This window comes from Prionailurus bengalensis, chromosome E3, assembly GCF_016509475.1.
Source record: "Prionailurus bengalensis isolate Pbe53 chromosome E3, Fcat_Pben_1.1_paternal_pri, whole genome shotgun sequence".
Lineage (NCBI taxonomy): Eukaryota > Metazoa > Chordata > Mammalia > Carnivora > Felidae > Prionailurus > Prionailurus bengalensis.
In genome coordinates, this window is record NC_057357.1 from 891392 (window position 1) to 919005 (window position 27614).

Here is a 27614-nt window from a genome sequence, read left to right on the forward strand (position 1 = left end):
TCCCAGGACCAGGACGTGGGAGGTTCGCGGGTCCCAGGGCCAGGACGCGGGAGGCTCACGGGTCCCAGGGCCAGGACTCAGAACATTTGCGGGTCCCAGGGCCAGGACGCGGGAGGTTCGCGGGTCCCAGGGCCAGGACACGGGAGGTTCGCGGGTCCCAAGGTCAATATGCAGGAAGTTTGCGGGTCCCAGGGCCAGGATGCAAGAGTTTCGCGGGTCCCAGGGTCAGGACTCAGAATGTTCGCGGGTCCCAGGGCCAGGACGCGGGAGGCTCGCGGGTCCCAGGGCCAGGACTCAGAACATTTGCGGGTCCCAGGGCCAGGACGCGGGAGGTTCGCGGGTCCCAGGGCCAGGACGAGGGAGGTTCGCGGGTCCCAGGGCCAGGACACGGGAGGTTCGCGGGTCCCAAGGTCAATATGCAGGAAGTTTGCGGGTCCCAGGGCCAGGATGCAAGAGTTTCGCGGGTCCCAGGGTCAGGACTCAGAATGTTCGTGGGTCCCAGGGCCAAGACGCGGGAGGTTTGCGGGTCCCAGGACCAGGACGCGGGAGGTTCGCGGGTCCCAGGGCCAGGACGCGGGAGGTTCGCGGGTCCCAGGGCCAGGACGAGGGAGGTTCGCGGGTCCCAGGGCCAGGACACGGGAGGTTCGCGGGTCCCAGGGCCAGGACGCGGGAGGCTCGCGGGTCCCAGGGCCAGGACGCGGGAGGCTCGCGGGTCCCAGGGCCAGGACGCAGGAGGTTCACGGGTCCCAGGGCCAGGACGCGGGAGGTTCGCGGGTCCCAGGGCCAGGACTCAGAACATTTGCGGGTCCCAGGGCCAGGACGCGGGAGGTTCGCGGGTCCCAGGGCCAGGACGCGGGAGGTTCTCAGGTTTCAGGGTTAGGACTTCAACATATCTTTTTGGGGCACAGTCCAACCCGTTTGGGCACCCAGATAAGCACAGTCTCCTTGTTCACCAACAACACCTCTTCTCAGTGCCGTGGTTGACAAGGGTACTAAAGTCTTCATCCTCACTGTTCGTCAATTTGCCCTCCAACCATCTTGCGACCTCATTTTCTATGTGTTGAGAGATTAGATTAGACCAAGAGCAAATATTGTAAGTGTTTGTAAAGCCCAATTCCTGCACATAGACAGCCATCCCTTGTCCTCCTGTGCATGGAACCCTATGCTGCTGTGCCCATGCTTGTGTTTTTGGAGGACCCTGTTTTGGGGGGATGGAATGAAGTGCTTGGTCATAGGGTGGGGCTGTGTTTGGCTGTAAGAGGTCCTGCCAGAGCCGTCCGGAGGCCATACAGCGGTCTATAACCCAGGGCGAGGTTCCCAGGGTGGAGCCTGGTGCCTGGGCTGGAATCCGATGTCTCTGCTCGCTGTGGGGGCTGTGCTGGGGACTAACGGGCAGGCGAGAGGTTGTCCACACGGCCTGGAGAGGTCACAGGCAGTGAACGTGTTGATCCCAAGGTCTGGGCCTCGGGTCCCTGCTCCCCTTGCCTAGGAGGGCAGGAGGCTCCCTGGGTTTGGGAGAATCAATGGATAGCATCGGGGCCAACTGTGCGCGCACAGCTCTGTGACACTCGTCGGTGGTGACCGCCCCTGTGCGGGGGGAGCACGCACCTGCTTCTCTTCCCCCTTCGCTTTCGTGTCTCCACGTGGATGCAGAAAGAACGTGTCCAAGGCTGCCGTGTGGGCTCTGACCCTCGGACTTCCTCCTCTTTGCACATCTATCAGGGTTGTTCGGTCGCTGCTCTGGCCAGTGAGGGAGCAGGTGATGGATAGCTGACAGCTTTGTCACTCGCACCAAGTCCTTTGACCTTTCCAACCACAGAAGTAGGCTTTATTTGTATCGCCAACTCCCCCTCAAGGAGGAGGAAACTGAGGGTCCAGAGGGTTTACATATCAACGGGGGGAGGGCAGCCGGCCAGGGCTGTGGTCCAGGCTCCCGGATGCCAGGTCCCGGCCCTTCAAGCGTCATCAGGGTGAGGCAGGGCTGTGGTGGGACCCACCTTGCTGGGGCTGGGGTCTGCTACGTCTCCCAGCCGGCACATGATGAAGAGGCCTAAGTACTCCGATTCGCCTCCTGTTTGCTGTTTATCTGTGTTAATGGAGCACAGGGAAGCGCCTCCAGTGCAGCATGTCTTGTCCGCCTTGAGTCACCTGTTCTCTGCACGGCCAAGCCTTGGCCCAGTGGCTGGAGGCCTCCACCGTGTGTCCTGTGGGTGCTGCAGGGCTTGCAGACTGGCCATCTGCTTGTCTCTGCAAAGAATGGAAACGTGTGCGTGCGTGTGTGTGTGTAACCCCGAGAAACCGTCCTCAAACGGCTGTTTGAGGCCCAGGAATTCCGAGCAGTCGAGATGCATGCACAGAGGCAGCTGCACAAGAATGTTCCGGCTGAGGCAGTATCTCTACACGCAGAGCCCCGAGCCTCCCTCCCGCTCTGACCAAGCGTGGCCCACCAGGCAGAGTGTATCCTGAGAGCAGGAGGCACCAGCAGGCGAGCAGAGTCCCCTCTGTGATTACGACCTTGGTCTGAAGGCCCGCTCCCCGTGACCTTGGCCCTGCCCTGGGCGCAGGGCAGCTGCCTCCCCCACGAGCTGAGGGCCCAAGAGGCTGTGGGGCCACGCCGGGAGCCACACGCTGGAGACCACTGAGTGACCACCACCCCCCATTAACCTGCAGGCCCCCCACGTGGCCAGTGTCTGACCAGGGGCCAAACTCCCAGACAGGCACCCGCCTCAGGGACATTTTCCTGAACTCTGGGTCGGCCCTGAGCAGCCCCTGGCCCTCACTGGGCCCCCGTCTGGATGTGGGGTGAGACCCCCGGAGAGCCTGAGCTCCTCGGCTGGCAGGGGTGCCCTGCCTTGGGGCCGCTGTGGGGCAGCAACTCCTGAAGTGAGGTCCGTGTGGCGGCTGCCTGATGCAGAGAGGCAGCTGGGAGCTGCTGGCTTTCGCCTGCCCCACAGGCCTGTGCGGGCAGGGAGGCCGCGGTAGGCTGTCCGTGGTCCCCACCGGGCAGTGCCGAGGCTGACCCTACTCGGGCCACAGGCTTCCTCCACGCACGCTGCTGTCCTGAGGCCCAGAGGTGACCTGGGAGGGCTCTGGCGGGCAGGTGAGACACTGCTGGCATCCAACACAGTCAAAACCCAGAGACCCGAGGGTGGCCACGGGGCTGTGTGAACAGCAGGTGCGGTTCTGAAAACAGATGCTCCTGAGAATGATTCACTGATCCTAGGAGAACCTGTGGTCTTGTCCCGTCCTGTGCTCACTGTGCTGGGCGCCTGGCACGGGGCCAGAACAGCTCCCGGGGGTGAGAGCTCAGCTTGGCTTATGGACGGACCTGGGCACAGACCCACGCAGGACCACTGACGAGGCCGTACAGGGTGGGAGGGCAAGAAAGGAGGAGTCTTGGCCGCCAAACAACCTTGGGAGGAGACCTTCGAGCTGGGTTTTGCAGGGTGAATAGGAGTTCTTCCTGGGTGCGGAAGGACTTCGAGGCACTGCCTTACATACTAAGGCTTGGGGAAATAAAAGATTCTGAGGACCAGTGAGCGGGCACTTAGCGGAGTTTCCAAGGATTTGTCATTCTCTTGATAAATAATTCATATTTTCTCTCCACCGGTGCCCTGACCCGGGCCCCTAAGGCAAACTGACCGCCCAATAGCCAGCCACGGGGTGTGGAGCCAGCAGAGGCCTGGGCCTGACCGGAGGTGAACAAGGACCGCTTTGTGTCTGTGCTTAGCGTGGGCCAATCTGCGAGCCCGCTTCCCACCCTCCTCCTGACTGGCTTCCAGGAGCGCCAGCACCCTCCCCCGTGGGCAGCCCAGCCAGCTTCGCGGGTCAGACCGTGACCCACCCCCCCCCCCCCAGAAGCTGCTAGAGCCCCTGTCTCTGCTGTAGACCCCTCGTGAGTCCTGGTGATTGGGCCCATTGTTGTTCTGCACCCCCACTGGCCTGGCTTACGGCCGACTTACTAGCAATAAGGTCCAGCCTGGCAGGGAGCCTAAGTTCTAGTGGGGAGGACACGAACGTTTCAGAGGCCACATCGTCCCAAGAGGGTTCCGGCTGAGCAAGGCGGCAGAGACGATTTGGCGACAGGCCTCTCCCCTGCTGTGTGTAGGTTCCTCCCCCCGGGGAACTGGCAGAGCGTCGCCCGCATGCGGGCGCGGCTCTGGGCCACGTGGCAGTAGGGGGTGTGTAAGGCGTAAGGCGAGCACCAGACACGGGAAGGTCTAGGACAGAACATTCTAGCAACGGGCCACCTGTGGTCCCGTCTGAGGCCGGTGGCCCACACGGGTATGGAGAGGCCAGGGCAGGGCAGGGTAGGCTGAAGACCCGAGCAGGCACGCCCTGCTGGCCTCCCTGTGACAGGAGCCGAGTGCGGCTTTGCGCACGGGGTAGTGTGGTGCTGCCTCAGGGCACCGGGGCTCCCTGCCGACCCTCAAGAGCACCCCGACAAGAAAGCGAGGTTTTACGGCGGTCAGCTCATTTCCCGTGGGGCTCCCTGAGTGCCACAGCTGGGGAGGCGGGACAGGAGAAGAGCCCACGGGCAGTGGGGCGGGTGCCTCACGGGGCTTAGCCAGGAGCAGCCTTCTCCACACGGCTGGGGATGGGGCAGATCTTGTGATCTGAGCTTCAGCAGACGAGAAGGCGTTGGCCAACAGAGGCACCGCGCAAGGACGATTCGGGGTGGCTGGGACCCATGGCGTGTGGGGGGACTCTGGGCACCGGGGCCGGGACTTCAGTGGATGTGCCGTGATGGGGACAGTGCTACAGTCTGCTCCGCTTCTGAGGACACTCCCAGACCAACGTGGGCAGGTGTGGAGGACGTCCCTGAGAGCACAGGGCAGCGGGGTCTAGGGTCCTGGCAGTGAGGAAGGAGGGAGGCGAGGGTCCCAGCCGCGCACTGCCGGACGTCTCCAGAGCAGCCTGCTGACGGCATCGGCCTCCCCCCAGGGCCCGAGTCCTGGGAACCCACAAGAGACGAGGTGTGCATGTGTACGTGAGTGTGTGCACGCATGCAAGTGGGCACATGGGGAGTCAGGACCAGCACCGTCCCCCCACCAGAGCTCAGCGGGTGTGGGACCCGCTCCTCTCTGGCTGGTTGCGGGCTGTCAGCTCCTACTGGAGCAGCGACCAGGCTCCCACATAGACTGTGCGGCATATTGCCACTGTGGGGCTCAGCCATCAGCGGGGAGAACTAACGAGCATCTCGTTGTCAGGAGGACGAGCCCGCTGAGGACTCACCCTTGCAAGTACCCCTCCTCCCAAAGCCACACAAACATCCGCGGCTCGCCCGTCGCAGGGCCGGGGATCGGCGTCTATCTAACCATTCCCTGCTGGCCCGTCGCAGTGCCGGGGATCGGCGTCTATCTAACCGTTCCCTGCTCACCGGTCACAATGACAGGGATTGGGGTGTAACCGCTATCTGCTGTCCCACTAGACTAGGAGCTCCACGGGGCGCGCCCCAGGCCATTTTCCTCAACTCTGTGTCTGCAGCCCCAGCTGCATAGTAGGTGCACAGAACGAGTGAGTGAAGTAGAGTGAACGAGTGACCAAACAGACAGATTCCGAGGGGCTTTAATGTGTGTAACCCACCAGCCAGGGGCATGCGGGCTCCTGAGGGTTCAGAGCAGCACCTGGCGTCTGGGTCGCCAGACGGGCCACAGTGGTGCCCGCTCGAAGGAGCAGGACCCCAGCAGGCTGTCCGGGCTGCTGCAGGTGCTCACACAGGGCTCCCAGAGGCTCAGAGGCCAGGTGCTCCAGACCCCAGGGCAGGGGAGGTCCACAAGGTGGGGTGTGCTCTGGTCCCTGCAGCGACCTGCAGGCAGGGTCGGGCACGTGGGGTTCTTCGGCTGCGATGCCGCGTCCCCCTGGGGGCCTCCGGCTGTGTCCCGAGCACGCAGCCCGCGTGCCCCCCGAGGCTCTGGGAGGGACAAGCCGATTCCACGTGTCACACGGCCATTAACCTCACAGGCCCCCTGCTGTGTGGCACACGGGCCGTCTCCAGCTTTGTGGGTTATTTTTAGAGTCAGAACAAAAATGGACCCTATTAACTGAAAACCAAATAAGCAACACCTGAACCTGGCTTTGGAGAGACTCTCCTGGGTCTTCCCAGGCATCTCTGGACAGCCCTGCCAGCCCCCAGGAGGCCGAGCTGCTGGGACCCCGGTGGCCCAGAGCGGCCGGCGTCTGCCCTGGGCTCCCTGCCCTGCAGCACCATCCGAGTAAGCTGGTCACGCCGAGCTCCGCCACACTGAGAGCGCGTCGGACTCAATCAGCTCGAGAAGACACGGCAGGACAGGCACCCTTGGGGACAAAGTGGGGCTCCTGACCTGCAGGGTCTGTGGCCGGGAGCACCGTGTGGGGCCTTGGAGAAGGGTTTCCTCCCTCACCGACCCCAGCTGCCCCCGAGCCCCCCATGGACTGACCACCAGCCAAGACTGCATTAATTCAGGTTGACCGCAGAAGTTAACCGTCTTCTCTTGCTTTTACTTGGCACCCCGGAATCCCTCTGCTTAGCAAAATAAAAAGGAAAGGAAATTGTTAACAATTCTAAACTGGTTGCAAGAGTCTGGCAGGAAAAGGACTAAACGGGAAAAACTGAGCAAAACCTTCAGGGAGTGTGGTTCCGAGCCGGCACCTGCTGTGCCCCCGCTGTGCAGATGGGGAAGCTGAGGTCCGTGGGGGGAGCCGCCGTGGGGGACCTGGCTCACGCTGTGGCGTGCGTGTCCTTGGAGGGATCTGAGGAAGATGATCCCCTCTGTTTGAAGGCAAACGAGCAAGTCCTTTTTTGCCCCAAAATGTTCTCCCAAACAGCAATATCGACAGTGTCTTTTTGTGCTTTTCTCTGGCTATCACGGTCTCTGGCTATCACGGCTATCAGGGGTGCCTGTCAGCGTGCGGGCCACGACTCTAATTGTCTCAGAAGAGGGGAGGCTAGCAGGAGGGAAGGAAGGCAGGTCTCCGTTCCCTTGTGCTGGGAAGGAAACGGGGGCCGGCACTTCTCTCGTCTGCCTGTTCTCATTCCTCAGAAGGGAATTCTGCAGACTCTGGGTCTCCTTAAACAAGCCTTGGAGAACGAGCTGGAATACAGCACCCCACCCCCCCCACCCCCCACCCCGCCATCTAGAGTAGTTTGTTTTTCCGACCGGAGAGAAAACAGCATCACAGCAGTCACGTTGGTGCTGAACGTTCAGGCCCCTCAGGAGACGGGACACAGTGGCATCTCGTCTGTTACCTTGAAAAGAACGGCGGGCCACAGAGGTTTCACTGCGCAAGGACGCAACCACACAGGTCCCTCCCTAGACGCGCTCACCCTAGACCCAGGCACTTGGCCAACCATCTCATATCCAGACGGGACCAGAGCCGGGTGACTGAGCAGCAGGGGGCACAGCCAGGCCCACGGCCCCGCTCCCGCTGCACCCCAAGCGCCCTCCCTGCCAGGCCCCGCAAAGGCCAGTCCGCTGGCCTGTCTTCACGTCTGGGTTAGAAGCTCTTGTAACCTTCACACCTCCAAGTTCTTGTGGGACGGGCATGCCTTCCAGGGCTAAGGGCACCTGAGTACGTCTTCTGCTCGGCACACTTTATGCAGGGCCCCTCTCCCCCCATGACGAGTCTGCACTGGGGCCTCCCCAGTCTTCCCAGACCTGCTGCCGCCCTCGCTCTCAAGGGTTCTCTGGCGTCCACACCTGCAGGTGTGGTGAGCAGCGGCAGGCTTAGTGGGCACCGGCTGGGGTGGCAGCCAAGCCCCGGGGGCCACGTCCCCTCTGCAGCCACTGAGGGCCTCGAACTTGCCATGGCAGCTCAAACAACACGGGTCAGACATCCATCACTAAAGACCGGCCGGCGTGTTTCGCCAAGTAGGCCCCCCACACTCACATGGCACCAGGGCAGGTGACAGCCACCAAAAGTAGCAAGAAATACTGACAGTGGGTTATAGGGCTGAAAGGTCACGGTGAAGTCAGCTGCCAGGGAGAGGCCCTCCTCTCTCCTTCTAGAACCTCCGCCATCCGAAAACCTGATATTAAACGGCTTAATATATCTCTTTAATGACAAGGTGGCTGTTTTCTGCTGTGTGAGTGATGGGAAGATTATCCAGGATAGAAAGGCTAATTTTTGCTTCTGTGCCTTCATTTGGTGAGTCAGGGACCCGCTGTGTGTTTAGAAGAAGGGAAAGCGTTCACCTTATCTGGTGTTTTGCCTCCTGAGGTGATCCTGGAAATGGGAACCAGGGCCCGTCCCTTCTGTGACATCTGCCCCCAGGGTATCAGCCCCCGGGCACGGAGACCTGGAGATGAGGGGGGTCACCCTGGATTAGCCAGGTAGGCCCTGAATGCAGCCTCAGGTGTCCTCGTAAGAGGGAAGAGGAACCCGAGAAAGTGATGGGACCGCCCTAGCGAAACCGCTTACGTGGTCAGGTGACAGGCTGATTTGTCGCACGGGCTGGAGCCGGCCAACTCCTACCTCGGCATGTGAGTGGGGCCGAGTCTGTTCGTTAGAAAAGACGGTGGGGCCACCTGGGTGGCTCAGTTGGTTGAGCGTCCAACTCTTGATTTCAGCTCAGGTCATGACCTCACAGTTGTGAGATCGAGCCCCGAGTCTGGCTGGGCATGGACGCTGCTTGGGATTCTCTCTCCCCCCCACCCCCGTCCCTCCCCTACTTGTACATGCACTCTCTTTCCCTCTGAAAAAAAAAAAAAGTAAAGATGGTCAAGGACCAGAGCACTGGGGACAAGAGCAAGTGCAAAGGGCCTGCGGCAGCAACACACAGACTCCACCAAGTTCTGCCCGTTCACAGCGCGATGGACAGATGGTGACAAGTGGTACTGGGGTGGCAGCAGGGCCGCATGGTGATACGGGGTCCGTTGGGAGTGCCGCGGGGGGCCCTGGGGGCACGAGGTGGTGCTGATCACACACCCTGGGTGGGATCCCCTCGGGCGCAAGGTCCCAGAGGGAGCCGCGCTGGCGGCCACACTGCACATCCCCGGCAGGTGAGGGTGTTGGTGGAGAGCCCGGGATCGGCTAGGTCACCAGCCTGTTCACGCAACAGGCCGAGCAGGGAGCCCGGCGGCCCTGGCAGGCTGTGGGCATGCAGCGGCGGGGACGAGCGCGTCTCCAGCCACATGGTTGTGCAGGGACATCGGTGGGTGCGCCTCCTGGCGGTCCCTCCCACGGCCTCTAAGCTGGCATCTTCCCTCTGCTCCCGTCCAGCAGGCTCGGGCTGTGTGGCCGTGCCTCTCCTTCACACACAAAAGGTTTTTATGTGGCTGTCTCTGGGCCTCAGTTTCCCACCTGCACTCAGGGATCTGGGGGGGGGGGGGGGGCCTTAGCTCTGACCAGGATGCCTGAAACCGCTGTGTGACGGCTATCTGGGCCCCTCCTGGGTCCCCTTCTCCGGAGTCTGACCTCACAGGGTGCTGTCGGTTCCATTCTGGCTCTCGCGCCCCACTCGGCCGGCCTCGGCCCCGTACTCGCCGCGTGGAACCTGCTGACCAGGCAGGCGTTTCGCTCCCCCGAGCGGGACTGGATGCTTCCTCCCCTCTGTGTAAGCCCAGCAGCGTGGCAGCAGGGGTGGAAAGGACCACGGAGGCATCACCTCCGAGCGGCCTCACCTGCCACACTGCTCCGAGGGGGCTGCGGGCTCCCCTGTTCCCCAGCAGCCCGGCGAGGGTGGGGGTCAGGGCAGACAGACCCTTCTCCGCCAGCTGTTTTCCTCAGGAGTCAGCGGAGTGAACGCGTCCCCGCCCAGTCCTCACCCAGCCTGCGCATCGGAGGCACACTGGGATGAAGCAGGGCCTTCCTGTGGCAGCTGAGACCTCGCTGGCTGGCTGGCTGGCTGGCTGTCACTTGCCTGTGGATGGGGACCCTTCCCAGGCGGTCGTCAAGGTGTGGGGAGTGAATCCACACAAAGTGCTCAGCAAGATGTTCAGCTCATAGTAAGAGCCGGGTGTCTCTTGGCTTTTCTTCCCCCACAGGCTTTGGTTAAAAGCTGCCAATTTCCTGTATTTTTGACCAAGCACAAGATTTCTGTTTTCCCACAACCTAAGGAACACTGAGACGTTAATAGTGACGGTGGGAACTGGGTCAGGGGGCGTAAGTGCAGAGGAGGACGTGAGTGGTCGTCGCGGTTGCTGGAGTCCCGCCCGGGGAGCCTGGCCCTGACTCAGCTCCAGGCCCGTGGGGTGTCCTAGCCCCCAGAGGTGGTTCTGATCCGGGAGAAAACACAGACGTACAGCGCCGGCTGGAGCCATGTCTGACTTTGGGGGCCCCTGAAGAGAACCCAGGACCTGCCGTTTCTAGCCGTGTGATTCGGCACATGCCTCTTCCGTTCCCTGACCTCAGACTTCCTTGTCATTGAAGGGGGGACAGGGACCAAAGCCTCGGAGGCTCATGTGATTCTTACCGGATTCTGCCTCTTTGGCTTCTGTGAAAACAGCGGTGCCTTCTTCTCAAAATGCTCTGCGTCAGGTCTTAAAAGTCTAACGAAGGGAGCCGTGATGGCAGGACCAGATCCGAGGAAGCAGGCCGCATTCCACAGCCTCCCCAAAGCTGCTACGTCACCGTGTCCCCCTACCACTGTGGTGTTGCCAAAGGTTCTATATTCCTTGCCTGCGCAGCTGGTGCAGACGACCTCACAGTTAGCGGCTTAAAGCAACACGAACGTGTTCTCGCACAGTTTGGGGGGTCAGCAATCTAAAAGGGACCTGCAGGCTGTTCCTTCTGCAGGCCCTCGGAGAGAACGTGTTTCCTTGCCGAGGAATGCAGGTGGCCTCCAGAAACTGGAGGAGGTGAGAAAACAGATCCTCTCCCCGAGGCTCCCTCTTGGAAGCTACCATGTGGCCTCTTCTGCAGTCAGATCTCCTTCTGTCTCCTTCTCATAAGGACCCTGGGGATGGCATACAGAATAATCTCCCCATCTCAAGGTCGCCAACTTAATCATAACTGCAAAGTCCCTTTTGCCATGTACGGAGATTCAGACCACAGACTTTCTGGGAGAGGCCAACATAGTAGTCATTCTCACTGTAGTATAAAGCACATGATCAGTTCTTCTTGTGCTTCCTTCCAAGCTAAGGGAAGCAAGTCCCTCTACGGGAAGGGATTTGGTACGGTCAGCTCCGGAGAGGAAGGACAGAGGGAATGGGAAAGTGTAGCCCCCAAAACTGGTCCTGAGCAGCCCCTTGCCACGGTTTAGCCGGCTTGGGCTTAAAGGTGTCAGGGTGCTCGGGGTACCCCCGGGGGCTGCCCTGGGACCAGCCCGTTCCCTTCCCCGGGATCCGGGCTCCTGAATGCACCAGGCTCTGCCCTTCTTCCCGCCCTGACCCTCGGTTGCTGATGCCAAGGACTGACTGCACCTGATCCCTCAGCTGCTGTTTTCCGAGGGAAGTCAGCCATATACACCTTTCCATTTCCCTGCCCGCTCAGCCCTGCCCGAGGCCGGGTGGGGCCCACCCTGACCTCGAGGCCCATCAGGGTGGGGCTCTGAGGCACCGACTGCTCCCCGTGTCGGGGGCAGTGACCCCGTGGGGGGCGGGGGTTAGGGGGTGGCCAGACTAGGAGGCTCCTCCCATCCCTGAGCCCCTCGGAGTGCCTGCCACCCACCCCTGCCCTCTCAGTCACCAGGGGAGGACCGTGCCTTCCCAGTGCTGTGCTCCCCGTGCCGGCTGCCTGGTCTCCCCACCCCTCCTCCCAGGCCAGGCGCAGGCTGTGGGTGCCGAGCCAACCCCCACAGTACCCGATAGCATCTCCCTTGCGCATTTCCACGGCCCACGCCCCCGGAAGAGGCCCAGGTGGGCCGCGCCCTCGCCTGCCCCCCACACCCGGGCCCAACTTCCGCCTCAGCGCCTGGAGAAGGAGAGGCGGCCGGGCGAGCGGGTGCAGCTGAGCGAGGGGTCCCGCCGAGCGAGGGGTCCCGCCGGGTGCGGCGGGCTCAGTACTTTTCCGAAGCGCTTCCCCAAATGGCTGGCTCGGCGGCAGCTCCGGCTCTCTGGGGACTCTGGGGACGCGCAGGAGGTGGCGGGAGGCTGGCATACCTCCCCCCCCCCCCCCCGGGAGGGGGGGCACCGTGTCCCTCCCCTGCCTGCCCAGCGTGAGGCCGGAAATCCCTCCGCCCCGGCTGCCCTGCTCTACAGACAGCAACGACACCCCGCTCTCGGACCCCCCAGGTTCTCCCCGCAGGCAAGCACACCCTGCAGGAGTCGGGCTGCGGCTCCGGCGGGCGAGGGGCCGGGCGGACCCCACGCTTGTCCCGCCGGCGCACGGCTAGGTTTCCGCGATGCTGGGTGGTCTCGGCACAGACCTTCAGCGGTGAGACCAGCAGGGAGCCGGCCTCGCCCTTGGGCACCCTCACCAGGTAGTCCCGAGCGTCTTCCTGCCAGCCCCGGCTTCACGCTCCCCGCTTGCGTGCGAGCGCTGACCCCTTGGGCGACCGGAGCCACAGCCAGCCGGCCACGCCCAGAGCCCTGTTCTCCTTGCGGGGGTGGAGATGCACGGAACGAACCCATTTGACAGCTGGAGCAACGGAGGGTCTGGAAGTCTAGCACACTCGCCCCCCCCCCCCCCGCCCCCCCAGTTGGCGATGGGTGCTGACCTGGGCGCCTTCACTCCCACCCAAGGGCACGAATGACTGGAGAGGCCCACACCAAGCCTACCTTCCACCCTGCGTGCCCCTCGTATCTTTGCGTGTTGCCTGAGCGCCCAGCCTGGCCCTTATCAAGACGGGTTAAGCTAGGACCCCTACCCAACTTGCTCACAGCCTATAGGAGCCTTAAAATCACCCAGGGGTATTTCACATATCTGGAGGCATGCCCGAAGAGCACAGAGGCCCCAGGGGCACCTCGCAGCCTCTCAGGAGTGAAGACAGCCACTGAGCACACAAACAGCACTTCATCACCACCTCTCTGCACGTCCAGGGTCATTCTGCACAGGGGTATCTGGAGGCCAAGACAGCCAGGCGGAAGGCTCGTGTATGGCCTTGGGGTTGCGGGAAAGAGCTGCCTCTCTGTATAAACAGCCTGGGGACGGAGGTCACTGGAAAAAGCCCTGAGGTGGAAAATGTGAGGGAACCAGGAACTGTTCTGGAACTTGGTCACAGGGCTTCCGAGAAGTGGCTGGTCTCTTCGCAGAGTAGCAGGGCTCAGAGCCACCCGCTTTTCACGTGTTTGACCTGATCAGAGGAGCGGGCTGGAGTAAGGGAGAAATGAACAGAAGCCCAAGCACTGGTAAACAGAAATGCTCACGTGTTAGCGTTACATATCAAGCCGCTGTGATCACATCAGGCACATCAGGCAATAAGGGGTCAGTATGCAGTAGGAATAATGGTTGTGGAGGGGAGAGTGGTGACGCTGATGGTGATGATGATGACACTGGTACAAACTGAAGAAACGAGGGTGGGAGGAGCTCAAGGCCGTGGACCGGTTTGTGCCCCTTCGCCGTCCTCCCTCCATCAATGTTTCATTTGTTTATGGCACACCCGTTCTAAAGCGGGCGCTTGGCTAGGCACTCCTGTCCCCAGACCCTGCAAACAGTGGTCTAGTATAGCAGTGGTAAGCTCCTCCGTGGGAGGCCTGGGCAGGGGTGGGGTTGGGACAGATCTTGGGAAGGATGGAGAAGGCGAGTGCCCGTGGAAAGCCCGGCACAAAGGTGCAGAAGTGGGAAAGGCCTGGGGCTGGGGCTGGGAGTGGTCTGGTGATGGAGCCACAGGGGTGAGGAGAGAGGAGGGCAGAGCTGGAGATGGCTAGGAGGTTTGTGCGGGCAAAAGTCCTGGGTTGGAGGTGGGTGCCACAGATATGGGGTGATGGGGGGCACGTTTGGGAGGCTGAGCCTGGCCAGCAGCCTGTGGCTTCACCCACCCTCGTGGCCTCTCCCTCCCGCCTGGGCCCCCCGCACCTGCCCGGGGCTCACAGCCACAGGCGCGCTGAACTGGCCAGAAGGCCTCGGGGCTGAGGGCCCAGGGCCCACGGCCTGGCCACAGAGCCTGGGCTGGGCCTCCCCCGGACCGCCCGTCCGCTGCCAGGCCAGGAGCAGAGCAGCAGCGGCGGGATGTGCTTAAGACTGGAATCACATCAGTCACACCCATCTCTGGCCCGTGCCAGAGAGGAGGCAAAGGACCAGGCCCTATTCTCTCTGAGACCCTCCTGAAGCCCTGTCATGGCGAGGCGTGACTGTGAGTGTGTGTCTATGTGTGTGTGCACCTGTGTGCACACGTGGGGTGCAGCAGGCAGGCAAAACTCTGGGCCCTCAGCGACCCTCAGGGTCGTCACCAGACCTGCCCCCTGGACTCACCCCCTGGATAGGGTGAGGACAGGTGGCCCCCAAGGGTGGGGAGGTCTGTGCTGCCCAGCAAGGCCAGCCGTAGCCCCTGAACGGGCCTCTTAGGGCTGGAACATCATTCAAGCCTCCACCTCACTGGCCAGGTCACACGTGATTCTCCCCACCCTGCGTTTTCCAGCACGGAGAAGGTCCCCGACATTTGGTAAATTCTTACCAGGTGGAGGGCTGAGTTAGTCCCTGCCCCCAGCCTGGAAGGTGGACATGGTCCTGCAGGTACGGGCAGGGGCACAGAACAAAGCTGGATTTAATGCAGGGAGCGTTTTTTGCTCTGACGTGATTTTGGAAATCCCCTGCTTGCCGAGGTCAAACACTTGCAGTCGTCATGCGTCCCTGCTCCCCAGGCGTCGGCTCAGTATCTGTGCTTACACAATGCCGTTCGCCTGTATAGACTGTAGAGAGTCCTGTGTGTGATTTCCTGTCCCCTGGCTGGGGCGGAGGCTCACGTGTTACTCCTTCGGGGCCTGTCTGCAGCTCACTGTGGGGCGTGGATGTCCGAGCCCGGGGGTCCCAGAGTTCTTCTGTCTGCCTGGGAGGAGATGTGGAGGCCAGGAGTGCACGCACGGCCAGCCGGGGGCTGCCCCGCCTTGCTCACCCCACCACACATGCTGCAGGTGGGGCAGCAGCTGGGGCTGGGCTCTGGCTTCGTGCGGGGCCATCGTGGGGTGACCCACAGCACTGCTCCAGACAGAACCCTCCTGTCTGCCCACCGGTCCGGGAGGGTCCGGGGTGAGCCTCAGGTCACCCCCACCAAGGCACCAGGAAAGTTTTGCGAGGGAGTTTGCCTTTGAGCAGCGGTTAGAAACAGCTTGCACTGTAGGCTTTAACCAGCAGTTCCCAAAAGTGCACAGCGTGGTAACGTACTACGAAAAAAACGGGCTCTGTAGTCAGTGTAGTGCTAAGAAACAGCGGCTGCAGGCCTTATCAGGGCCTTTATGGTGGTAATATGCACTGTTGAGACCCCAGAGGGTGCTCTACTAGGCATGTTCCCCAAACGCCAACCTCTCAGAGGGCTCCTTTTGTGCTAGAAGCCCCTGGACCTGGTTGGGTGGGACCCACATTCGGGAATGCTGACTTAGCCTTCGGGAGACATGAGAGGAAGCCTGTTCTGGGAAGACGGAACAGTGACAGCAAAGGCAGCAGAGTGGACACAAGTCGGAAATAGCAGATGGCCCTCACTCCAGCTCAGGAGAGGGGAAGGGGGGCAGAGGGAGCTGCCTACGGGGGGCGGGAGGAGGCCGACTGTACAGTCCCCAACGGCAGGTGCCTGGTGGAAAATGGACCACCTCTTTGGGCTTCAGAGAGGGGTCCCACAGGTGGCCCCCAAGGAGCTTCGCAGACTCCTTCACATCCCCCGCCCCCCAGGGGGACACTGTCTGGGCGGGGATGCTGGTGGGAGGCTGAGAGCAGCCAGAGGGACAAATGGCGCCGCCTGAGTCTGGCCCCAGCTCACGCCCCAGGGAGGTCCCCTTGCTCTGTGTCGGGGTGACTCCTGTGATGCCCTTGGCCCTCTGCCATCCACACACTCCCTAGGCTCAGGGGCCGGGGGCCGCCTGGCCATCTGCCTTTCTGGAGGACCTGTGTTTGGCCGGTGGTGCGGACCTGCTGGTGGGCTGAGCGGTATTTAGTAACCGGCTCCCTCGTGGGGGAAAAGCCTGCCTGGAGAGTTTGCACCTCCTCGTTGGCTCACGTCATGCTCCCAGGAAGAGGTCACTGAGGGGGGCTGCGGGGGCACGCGTCACCTCTGCTTGCCCCTGCGGATGCAAGGTGGGTAACAGCCCGAAGAAGAAACTGTCGAACGTCATTAAATAACCGGCCAGTGGTGCGATTTAAATACTTGTCACTTATAAAAGGTCACTTCTGGGCACCACGATCTCACAGTTCATGAGTTCAAGCCCCACACCGGGCCGTGTGTCGACAGCACAGAGCCTGCTTGGGATTCTCTCTCTCGCTCGCTCTCTGCCCCTCCCCCACTCACATTTGTTCGCTCTCTCAAAATAGATAAACTTTTTAAATAAGTAAATAATACAATGTGGCTCATGTTTATAAAATGACTTTAACAACCAGTTCACGAAATTCTTGCCAGTTTGACAGCCAGCTTTTTCGCCAGCCAGGACAAGCCTCCTGCACCCTTTCACCGGAGGGTTCGCACAGTGATGAAAAACCCTGTTTTCTTTAGGCAGACGAGGGAGCAGGAGACGCCCCCTGACTTCTTTTATTTCTCTGACTACGAGAGGCACAACGCAGAGATCGCTGCCTTCCACCTGGACAGGTGAGCCCTCCCGCCTGCACCCCGGGCCTGAGCACCGTGCGGGTGGGCCCGAATAGCTCTCCCGACACCCTGCCGAGGTGTTGGGAATCCTATAATTAGCCCCATTGTACAGATGGGAAAACCGAGGCATGTAAGCCTCTGCCGCACAGAGCTGGAGTCTGGCCTGCAGATGTTACAACACCCTGCGGTAGGGCCCACACCACGAACGGTGCCAGACAGGAGATCCTCGGGAGCAGTTGGGGATCAGAGTGTGGACGTGGCCCGTTGAGAATAACAAAGGATAGAGCAGAAAGGACTATGAGTGCTGGGAATTTTAACCCAGAGTGTTTCAGGGTGGAACCTCTGGGGCCACGGTGACACCAAGGGACATGAGCCTCCTCCCCCATCACCCATCTTCTGGGCTGGCTCTACTGGGCAGAACGTCAATTCCTCCCTGGGCTCCACGTGGCCCCTTGCTGCAGGCGAGGTGGGCAGTGGTGTCGGGGGCCGTGGGGGGGGGGGGGCCTCTCAGCAGCCACCCTGCTGGCCCAGAGATCCCTGCCCTGCAGGGACAGTCACGGGGCTGGGTCTCGAGTCAGTTCCAAGAGTCTAGGGGGAGGAGCCTCCCCGACCGCCCCGCAGGGTCCTGACCTCCAGCTCAGGGTGTGCCCTAGGCTGCAGCTTCCAGGTCACCCAGGCTGGTTAGAATGCAGATTCCCGGTCTCCACCCCAGACCCTCTCTCTACACCACACGATTCGTGTGCGCACTCAAGTTTGCAAACCCTACTTTGCTTTGTTTTTCAAAGATCAAAAATCTTGTTTGGGGGCCACAGAAACCCCAAGTCAGATTTTCAACAATGTCAACTATCGTGCAGCCTAAACCCAGAAAAAGGCCTTTCTGTGAAAGGAACAGTTGCCACGAAGCCGATGAGGGTTCCTCATTCGGAAAGGTGAGGCCTGTTGATGACGCAGGACAGCTCACGCAGCGGGCGGAGGGCGGGCGGCACGCAAGACGCCCACACTCCCCACGCGCAGCCGCTGCCCCCAGAGGCCGCTGCAGGCCCATCGGCGTCCCGTTTAAGTGAGCGAGTGCAGCGCAGTTAGAGAGCGTCCCATTAAAAGCAGCTAATTTAACGTTGTTCCGACCTGAGCCCTGAGGGCCCAGGCACTGGCAGGCCGGTGCTGGGAAGTAGAACACCACCCACCGTGGTCCTCGTGGGGCCCATTTTCGTTGGTGCCCGACGGCACCAGTCAGAGCTGTGGGCCCCGCGTTGGGCCTAGCGGGACTCGGAGACGGGAGCGTTCACTCCGCACCAGCCTGGCGAGGGCCGGGGCACGGAGGTGAAGACCCTTCCCCTGTCACTTTCCCGCCAGGATCCTGGACTTCCGCCGGGTCCCTCCGGTGGCCGGCAGGATGGTCAACATGACCAAGGAAATCCGGGACGTCACGAGAGACAAGAAGCTGTGGAGAACCTTCTTCATCTCTCCAGGTAACCTGCACTCGGGGAGGCCCCTTTCCTGGCTCACTGCACACAGAACAGCGAGCTTAGTTACCTTTACGGAGAAGAAGAAAGAAACGTATAGTTTCTTCTTGCATAATGTGGCCCACCGCCTTCACGGGACCACCCAAGGGCTGCCCCTTCCACTTCGGGGTGTAGCTACATCACGGTGTCAAAAGCCTGCGAGAAATGGCCAAGTCATCATCATGGAATTGATCCCCTGGGCTGGGCACGGAGGTGTTTTCCTACCATTTGTTTTAAAGGGAGATGAGTGCATTTTTGAAAATTCTCGGCCTCCCCAGAGAGTCTCCTCCAAGTGGTCCGGCTGGAGCAGACCTCTGTTCCCTGAACTTCCTCCCGGATTTAGGCACCACCACCCTGCCCCCGCCCCCCGCAGCAAGACCCTCACACAGCAACAAGGGCTCCTCTGCCTCCCTCCCCCGGCTCAGCAGGGAGAGCGAGGAGAGTGGCGGCCTCCCCTGGCGCCCTCGAGGGCCAGCACAAGGGCCTGCCACAGAGCGGGGCTAATCATCAGTCTCAGACGCACACAGACTCCTGCCCTACCGAATCACCTGCCCCAGGAGCTTTTCGATGTGGCATTCAGGGCTCTGCGATCTGTCCGTCCGTGCCTGTGAGCACTTCCTTTGGGCCAGGCCCCGTGCTGAGCACCCCATGCTTGCTGGGCCTGAGGGTGGGGACACCTTCTACCTCGTATTCGGTTCTGGAAGGTCCCGGCGATGGCAGAGAAGTGGAGTGCGGTGATAAGTGGCACCCACCCCGAGACAGATACCCTCCTGGTGGTGGGTCCATCTGTCAGTTCGTGCACATAAAACCCACGTAGAGGTTATGTGCCCCTGCCCCCTGTGCTGGCAGCGTCTCACCACCCGACCAGAAACCAAAGGGGAGGGGGCTTGGAGGGCTTCTCATCAGCCTTGTCTAAGCCTGCCCAAGGCTGCAGGCTGCTTGGACGCCCCCGGTGACGGGCAGCCCGTCGGCTCAGAGGTAATTCAGCTCCTGTCTGCACAGCCTGAGTTGCTGGAAAGGACCTTCTTTTCCAAGGGTGAACACCTGCCTCTCCAACCTTGGGTTCTAGTACTTTCCCCTGGAATCCCCACCCACCCACCCCCGAGACAGCAAGCTCCTCCTCCACCTCAGCCTGTCAGGAACTCTGGGATCTCTCGTCCTCCAGCCTGGACGTCCCCAGCACCTTCACCGTCAGCCGCCCTTGCTGCCCCGGCTGCTGCCCCACGTGGCGATGAGCCCTCCGAGTCTAGGCTGGCCGCGCTCACAGGCCCCCCAGGCCACGCCCACAGGACACTAGGCCACGCCCTCCGGGCCACGGCCACGCCCACACGGCCCAGGCCACACCCACAGGGCACTAGGCCACGCCTTCTGGACCACGGCCACACCCACACGACCCCAGGACACGCCCTCCGGGCCACGCCCACAGGCCCCAGGCCACGCCCACAAGAGCCCTCCGGACCACGATCACGCCCACACGGCCCCAGGCAACGCCCCGGGCCACGGCCACGCCCACACGACCCCCAGGTCACACCCACAGGACACTAGGCCATGCCCTCTGGACCACGGCCGCGCCCACACGACCCCAGGCCATGCCCTCCGGACCACGGCCACGCCCACACAGCCCCAGGCCACGCCCACAGGACCCCCCCCCCCCCAGGCCGCTGCCCCCTGTCAGTGGTCTTTCCGATTCTCATTGCAGCATTTCTAGTGACGTCATTCAGTGTTCAGAACTTAAGATGAAACACGCCCGCTCCCCCGCGCCCATCACCCGGTTTCCCCGTTAGAGGGATGCTCCTCCACCTGTCTGACCTGGACGAGTTCTGGGGCCTCGATCACAGAGCCCGCCGAGAGACTGTTCTGGTGCCGGCGGAGGGGCCGAAAAGGCCTGTTGCTGCTGAGAGAGGGCCGTGGGTGCACTCGGGCAGGATAATGTCCCCTCAGCCTGAAACAAGTTTGTCCCCCCGTGAGCAGCCCCCAGCCCCTTCAGACAGGGCTGCTGCTGCCCGCAAGGCCTGCACCGCGGGCGCCGTGTCCTCCACCTTAGCCACCACACGGCAGGGATGTTCTAGGCGATTCTACCGCAGCAAGGGAACACGGACATGACTGGGCACCTGCGGTATGCCAGGCACTGGTATGCACCTGCTGTGGGATTCCACCTTTAATTCTTAGGCCAGCCTGTGGGGGCGGGTTGTTTCCTCACCCCCCCCTCCCCATTTTAGGCATTTTGTTGAGGTACGATTGGCATGGTGTAGACAGTATCAACGTGCGAAGTTCGAGGAGTTTTGACACGAGCAGAGAAGCAACGAACTGGCCCGTCTGCCCCGGTCCCATCCTGCCCTGTACCCCCAGCAGCGCTATCTGCTTTCCGTATCTGAGGGTTTCTTTGCTTCTTGTATGGTTTTGCACAGTGGGGGTGACCGGCGGTCTGTCTGTCTTCTGTTGCTCGACAGCACTCTTCTGAGGTCCCTCCACATCGCCGTGTGGTGTCTTGCATGTTGCTCTTTATGTCAGGGTCCCGTGGCCCTGGGTGGGTGCGTCCCATGTCGTTTACCTGGTCATCTGGTGATGGGCACCGCTGAGAGGGGACTCAGTAACCCGCCCCAAATGAAGTGGAGGAAATGTCAAGAGAGGAAAATGAGTCAAGAACTTTCTACACTTTGCTTTCTTGGTGCACAGCGGCCTCCCTGCAGGAACCCCGCTTCTGGGTCTCGAGGTCTCACCGGGGCGCATGGCAGCTTTGCCGGGGGCTCTCAAAGGGGCCACGGAGCCACCAGTGTCCAGAATCCCGGCGCTGAAGTCCCACACGTGGTGGGTGAAGAAGGGTGTGGATCCCTTCCTATAAACAAAAGGCGGAATCGGTTCCTAGTCTAAGCAGATACGTCTTCTTTCAGGAGAGCAGCTAAGCGCCCCCGCCAAGCAACAGTGCAGAGACAGGCTGGGTTGGAACCCAGTTGTGCCAAGCCCCACAAAAGTCTTTGTACTTTGCGGTAAATCTCCATGGACACATCTCATACATCCTGGAAAGTACACGCATCCGTGGGTTTCTACAAGGGGAACCCACCTACGTAAACACCTCTAGGACAAGACACAGACTGTGAGCAGCTCTGGGAGCCCCTCCTGTTCCCTCCCAGCCACTCAGCCCCACATCTTTCAAGTGACTCTTTTTCCTGCTACGCAGGCCTGGGTCTGGCTGGGTAGGCACAAGGCCTCTACCCACACGTTGTGGACACAGCGTCCAGTTTAAATGCGCACGAGGGTAAGAAGTGTCCCCAGAGCTGTGCCCGGACACCTTCAGGTCACTCCTGAGCGATGGTGGTTCCCCAGCATTCCAGCCCCACCTGAGAGCCACCCACACCAGATCCATCCAGGTGGGGTTAGGACGGTAAGCGTCCCGTTCTTCTCGACCCTCCTCCCGGCCGTGCAAAGGCCAGGAACACTCCCGGTCCCAATGCTCAGCCCTCGAGCCACATGCTTTCCAGCTCCACAGAGACCAGGTTCTCGCTCGGGGTCGCCCGTCCTGCCCCCACCCCCCCGAGGTCCCCGGAGTTGGAGGCGGTGGCCCCAGAGTGGTAGGGAAGCAGGTTCTCCTGGGCTGACTCTGGCCCCCACCTTCTCCCCGCCGTCTGCTGAGACGTCATCGCTGAGACGAGAAAGGGCTCATGTCCCCTCCTCCCCCTCCCCCGTCCAAGTGCGGGGGTGACCTAGTGACCGCTCACCTGCACTGCCCTCTGACTCAGTGTCAGACATCTGATCTTACCCGCATTTCCTGTTTAATACTCCCAAGCCCATGAGCAGGCACTACCGGGGCCCTCATTCAGGTGGGGAAACCGAGGCACAAGGAGGTGAAACACCACACCGATTTTGCACCTCTGGGCAGTGTTCCGGGCCCCACCCTGGCTGCTCCTTCAGAAACCAGATTTGGATGTCTGACGAGGACCGTGCTGTGCACTCAAGAAATGCCTTTCTCTCTGAGCAAAGCCAGCTTAGGCTCTTAGCTTAGCAAATCCCAGAGCTCCGGCCAACAGGATCAGATAGATTGTCCCCCTGAAAGTGGGGCTGCCGCCTCGGTTATGGCTACACTGTGTGTCGGGGGGTCACTGATGAACTGCGTCAACACGCAGGCGAGACCACAGACTGACCTTTCCCAGACTGTCCTCACAGCAATTCCCCAGCACCGGCTCGGGGATCATGAGGTCAGGGGCAGGAAGAGAGAGGCAGGCGATCCAGGCGGAGACTCCCGTGTGCCGGCGGGGCGCGGCGGGAGCCCCTGCACCGGCCCCCCATCTCCTCTGGACGGCTGCCCATGGAGACTGCCCACCAGATACGGAGACTGCGGCTAGAAGGGCCTGCCAGGCTCACGTCAGGAGTCCACGGGGAGCGAGCGCGTGGCCAGAAGACTCGGGAGCCTCGTGACTGCCATGCGGGCAGGGCGTGCAGCCGCACAAAAGGAGACCCCTCGCCTGGGGAACTGGCCGTTTGCACAGCCGGGAGGGGGCTTCTGGCTGCTGCACTCCCCGGGCTCTCGAGGGTCTCTCCACCAAACAGACAAGTTACTGAACGCAAGATTCTCCCGGTAAATACACACCCGAGCGCCATCGCGCCCCTGACCGGCAGGGGCCTGTGGCAACAAATCGGCGTGCCGTCTGGTCAGCAAGAGGTGTCCACTTTCTAAATTACTTGTTTCACCGAGACATGATTCGGGCGCCATGAAATTCATTAACTTCTTTTGGGCAACAAAGTGACCAGGGCGTTTTATTCTTTAAGTAACTGCCTATACATATTGGTTAGATCGAGTTAAATTTGCCCCACGCTTTTTTTTTTTTTTTTTATGAAACTCGTCATCTTGAAGTGTGCCATTCGGTGGCTTTTGGTACATGCGTCACGTCGTGCCACAGCCCCGCTGATCTCCGCACGCTCTCCTCACCCCAAAAAGGAGCCCGTCCCTGTTAGTCACCCCCAGCTCCCGCCTCCCCCAGCCCCCGAGCCACCAATATTTCTGTGTGGGATACACTTCACGTCAACAGCATCTGACGACACGTGGTGTTCCGGGTCTGGCTTCTCTCACGGCAAGCGCGTTTCCGTGGTTCGTCTGCGGCGAAGTGTGTGTCGGGGCTTCGCCCCTTCTAAGGGTATGTAGCATTCCACGGGGTGCGTGGACCACGCTGTTTGCCCACTCACCGCCGGATGGACGTCCAGACTGCCTCCGCTCTTCGGCCTCTGTGACCAGGGCTGCTGTGGCCCCCGCGTGCAGCACGCTGTGGACACGTGCCCACGTCTCTTGGGTGCAGAACTGCTGCGTGGCGTGGTCATGCTGTGCCTAAGTTTTTAAGAAGCCTCCAAACTGGTTTCCACGGTGGCCTCCCCCGTTTGTGCCCCACCAGCTCTGTCCGGGGCCCCGGTCTCTCCCCATCCTCCGCAACACCTGTAAACGCCTGTTCTCTTGACCAAACCCAGCCTGGTGGGTAAGAAGGGGCGTCTCTGTGGACTCCACCGCATTCCCCTGACGACCGAGGGTGTGGAGCATCTTCCCACGTCCCTGTTGGCCCCTTGCGCCTTTGCAGTATCTGTTGAACTCCCTTCCCGTGCGTCAGTTGGATTATTTAGCTTTTTACGCTCCTCACATGTGCCACACGCCAGACCCTCGTCGGATCTGCGATTCGCAGACATCCCCTCCCGCCGTGGAGTGTCCACGCTTCCGTTATGCCTTTTAAGCCTCTGAGCGTTGACTCTAGAGTTTCCGTCAAGGCCGTCCCGTCTCCCACAGCTGTGTGGCCTCGGGCCGCTCAGCCGCCCTCCGTGTCCCGTACCACAGGGTCGCAGCAATGGGAGATCCGGGCCGCGCGAGTCCGACGGACGGTGTGGACGCGGGAGGCCCAGGCGGACGTGCGGGAGGGCGGGCGTGGGACGTGCCGCTCCCTACTCACCCCTGTGTCTGTCTGCCGCCAGCCAACAACGTCTGCTTCTACGGCGAGTGTTCCTACTACTGCTCTACGGAGCACGCGCTGTGTGGGAAGCCCGACCAGATCGAGGGCTCCCTGGCGGCCTTCCTGCCAGACCTGTCCCTGGCCAAGAGGAAGACGTGGCGGAACCCCTGGCGGCGCTCCTACCACAAGCGCAAGAAGGCAGAGTGAGTGCCGGGCAGGCCGAGCCCAGGCCGGGCCCACCTGCTCATTCTGACAGCGCTTTGCTCCGAGGGGCCTCGGGCCTGTCCAGGGGTGTCGGGGAAGGGAGGCGCGCCCAGCTCCGCCCCCGACGCGGACGAGACCTCCGCTTTGTGAATAGATGGCAGGACAGGGCTTCCTCACCCTGAGAATCAGAGGTGCCCCCCGCGGTGGCGCTGGCCAGCCCAGAAGCACAGGCTCTCAGTGTCCAAGCTCGGCTTGCACTCCTTAGCCCTTCCTGTCCCTCAGACGAGAGGGGTGGCCGTGGAGGTGTCTCTGTGGGTGGGGTGTCCAGGCTCTGCTTCCTAACAGCGACCCCCCCCCCAGAAACCTGGCATCTGGGGCTGATGACGGCCTCCAGACATGGCTCGCTCACCTCCCAGCCCCGTACTCCGTAAATGCAGTCTCGGCCAGAGGCGCTATTCTGTGCTGACGCCTCTCTGCACCCCCCGTCGTTGCTGTGGTAATCCCGCCGTGCTGAGCTGCTTTGGGCCTCCCTGTCCACACAGAGGAGGAACTCAGCCTTCTCACAGTGGCTCCCCTGCAGGTGGGAAGTGGACCCCGACTACTGCGAGGAGGTAAAGCAGACGCCCCCCTATGACAGCAGTCGCCGTGTGCTGGACGTCATGGACATGACCATTTTTGACTTCCTCATGGGTATGTCGGCGGCCCCGGCCTGCACCCGGGGCTCCCACCCTGCACGTGACCGGCTGTGGCCACGGCACACGCTTTGCTCCGTTGTTTCGGCTCTGGTGTCACACAGGGGTGGGGGGGGGGGGGGGGGCGGGACAGCCCTGGGTTTTCAGCTTGCTTCTGTCCACAGGGAACATGGACCGTCATCACTATGAGACTTTTGAGAAGTTTGGGAATGAGACATTTATCATCCACTTGGACAACGGAAGAGGGTGAGCTGTGTTCTTGCTCCTACAGATCTGGGGGGCCCAGACTGTGGCGGCGGGGAGGGCCATTCCCCAAGGACATTCTGTGTGTGGTGCAGGGTGGGGGCCCCTGGCCTCTGGCTCCCGTCGGCAGAAAGTGCCTGTCGTGTTGCTCCTTCTGACCCTCAGGGTCAGTCACCCTGTGCACTGGGTCCTGTTATGTCCCCACGTCGCCCTGGGGAAACTGAGGCCCAGAGAGGGTGCTTGCCAGGAAGGACAGGGCTGTGAGGAGCCCTTTATGCCTCATGTGGATGTCTGGGACTGGCTGGCAGGGACAAACGGTCCTCCCTGCCCCCTTTGTGGGGGCCTGTGGCCACTGCTGGCCGGAGCCACCAAGGAGGGCCATCTGCCTGATTAGCAGGGAAGGGACACAGGACCTGCCCTCCCCAAATGGTTAAAGCTGCCACTAAAGCTATTCTCAGATGCCTCGGAGAAGTGGGCACCGGGCACCCGGACAGTTGACATGTGGGGGCCACGAGTTCCCAGCATAAAAGACGGCCCTGGGCTGAGCGGACCACCGACTGCCTTCTCCACCCCGCCTGCCTAGGACCCTGCGTTTATGAGCTCCTGCCCCACGCAGCGGCCAGAACCCTAGGCTACCTTCCAGGACCTCCCTCATCCCAGGCCCTGCGTCCAGTGCCGGGGACAGCGGGGGCCGGGCCACACGGCCCTGGCGTCCCAGCAGGGCACACGTGAGGTGCTCACTCCAGGGCCCTGGGTGTCCCCGGGGCTGCTCTGTGGTACCCTCGGCATGCAGGCGACACCCTGGACAATTCTCCTCTTCGTTGGGCAGGTTTGGAAAATATTCCCACGATGAGCTGTCCATTCTGGTGCCTTTACAGCAATGCTGCAGGTAAGGCCTCCACTGCCTGCCCCCTAGGGAGCCCCGGCCCGTCCCCAGGCTGAGCAGAAACCCCCCAGTCCCTGCAGCATGCAGGCCAGAGCCCCAAGGCCCTTCCCAGCACACAGCCCACAGCCCCCATAACGGCCCACCTTACGGCTGAAGACACTGGCGCCCGGACAGGGGTCCCGTCCCCAGCACTCTCTGCCACCCTCTTCGGGGCTCCCCACCGGATCCTCCTGTCAGGGCCGGGACAGCAGTCTGCGAGGCGCACTGGGTCTGCCCGGCCCAGGCAGGCGTGTGCCGCGGAGCCGAGCGCTGTCTCCCGGGGGGTCAGGCCGTCCCTCCCCGCCCTGCGTCTGCCCGTGTACTGCCAGGCCTCACGTGGCCCCCTGCTCTGCCAGGCGGGACCCTCACCGTGGCGCCTCTGGCACGCAGGGGCCTAGGCAGGCCGAGGACCGACCCGTGGCCTCCCCGCCCGGGGCCGACGCGGTCCCTCGTCCTGCCCCAGCGCCCCGCGCCCAGTCCTTAGAGGCCGGGCACCGCCTCCTGCGAGCTGGCGCCTGACCTCCCTCTCCCCTGCAGGGTCAGGAAGTCCACCTACCTGCGGCTGCAGCTCCTGGCCAAGGAGGAGTACAAGCTGAGCCTGTTGATGGCAGAGTCCCTGAGCAAGGACCGCGTGGCCCCCGTCCTGTACCAGCCTCACCTGGAGGCCCTGGACCGGAGGCTCCGCATCGTGCTGCAGGCCGTCAGGGACTGTGTGGAGAAGGACGGGCCGCACAGCGTGCTGGAGGACGACCTGGGCCCTGAGCACAGAGTCCCCCCCCGCAGGTAGTGACCGAGAGCCGCCGGCCTGCCACGGAGGAGGGGCACGTGCGTCCACACCCTGCGTTCAGTGACTTTGGGAACAGACAGGCCACTCCCAGAGTCCGGGAACCTTCGGCGGTGGGTCCGACAGGACACGTCGTATTCGTCCTCGAGACCGGAGGAGGTCGGGGAGCGGGCGCTCTGTGCTCACGGACGGAGGCGGCCTGGCGGCGGGGGCGACCCACCTTTTTTGTATGGAAAGGAAGCGTTTATGTACTATTTTGTATTTATACATGGCGTGTATGTGCATAGACAGAGACCGACGCCCACACACACGGACGCCAGCCCAGCTACCAAATGCACACGAGGGGGCAGAGCCCACGGGGCTGGCCTCTCCCACCAAGTTTGCCCACATCTGGACCTAACTTGAAATAAACTCCCGCCTCCCCTCCTTCCTGGGGGCCCTGCAGCCGGACGGCCGACTGTCCCATCTCGGTGCCCGGGGGGCTCCTGATGGAACCGCGGGCTGGTCGACAGACTCCTGGCTCCAGAGTGACGTAAATGACCACGTCTTCCATTTCTCAGAGCCGCTCGGCAGCCCCGGGGATGCTCCCCGGCCGCTGAGGGTGCTGCTGCTGTTCTGACTTTGCTCTGATGGTTGTGTAAATACGTCACACGGGCCCCTCCGCGGGGCTCAGCAACAGGCTTAATTTTGCAGCATTTTTGTGGAATAGATTGCAATGTGGTAAAAGTGCAATAAAAATACAGCAAATGTGT

At 61.8% G+C, this 27614-nt stretch overlaps 1 protein-coding gene across 1 annotated transcript in view; it reads left to right on the plus strand.

The window, feature by feature from the left end:
• Window positions 1–27613, plus strand: part of FAM20C (FAM20C golgi associated secretory pathway kinase) — a 48867-nt gene extending 21254 nt beyond the window's left edge. Inside the window, exons 4-10 of the mRNA XM_043559476.1 lie at window positions 16496–16588; window positions 17942–18057; window positions 24037–24217; window positions 24799–24908; window positions 25075–25156; window positions 25983–26042; window positions 26616–27613. Coding sequence (XP_043415411.1) covers window positions 16496–16588; window positions 17942–18057; window positions 24037–24217; window positions 24799–24908; window positions 25075–25156; window positions 25983–26042; window positions 26616–26865 — 892 coding nt within the window. The 3' untranslated portion in view covers window positions 26866–27613. The remainder of the gene's footprint in view (window positions 1–16495; window positions 16589–17941; window positions 18058–24036; window positions 24218–24798; window positions 24909–25074; window positions 25157–25982; window positions 26043–26615) is intronic.
• The last annotated feature ends 1 nt before the right edge of the window (window position 27614 follows it).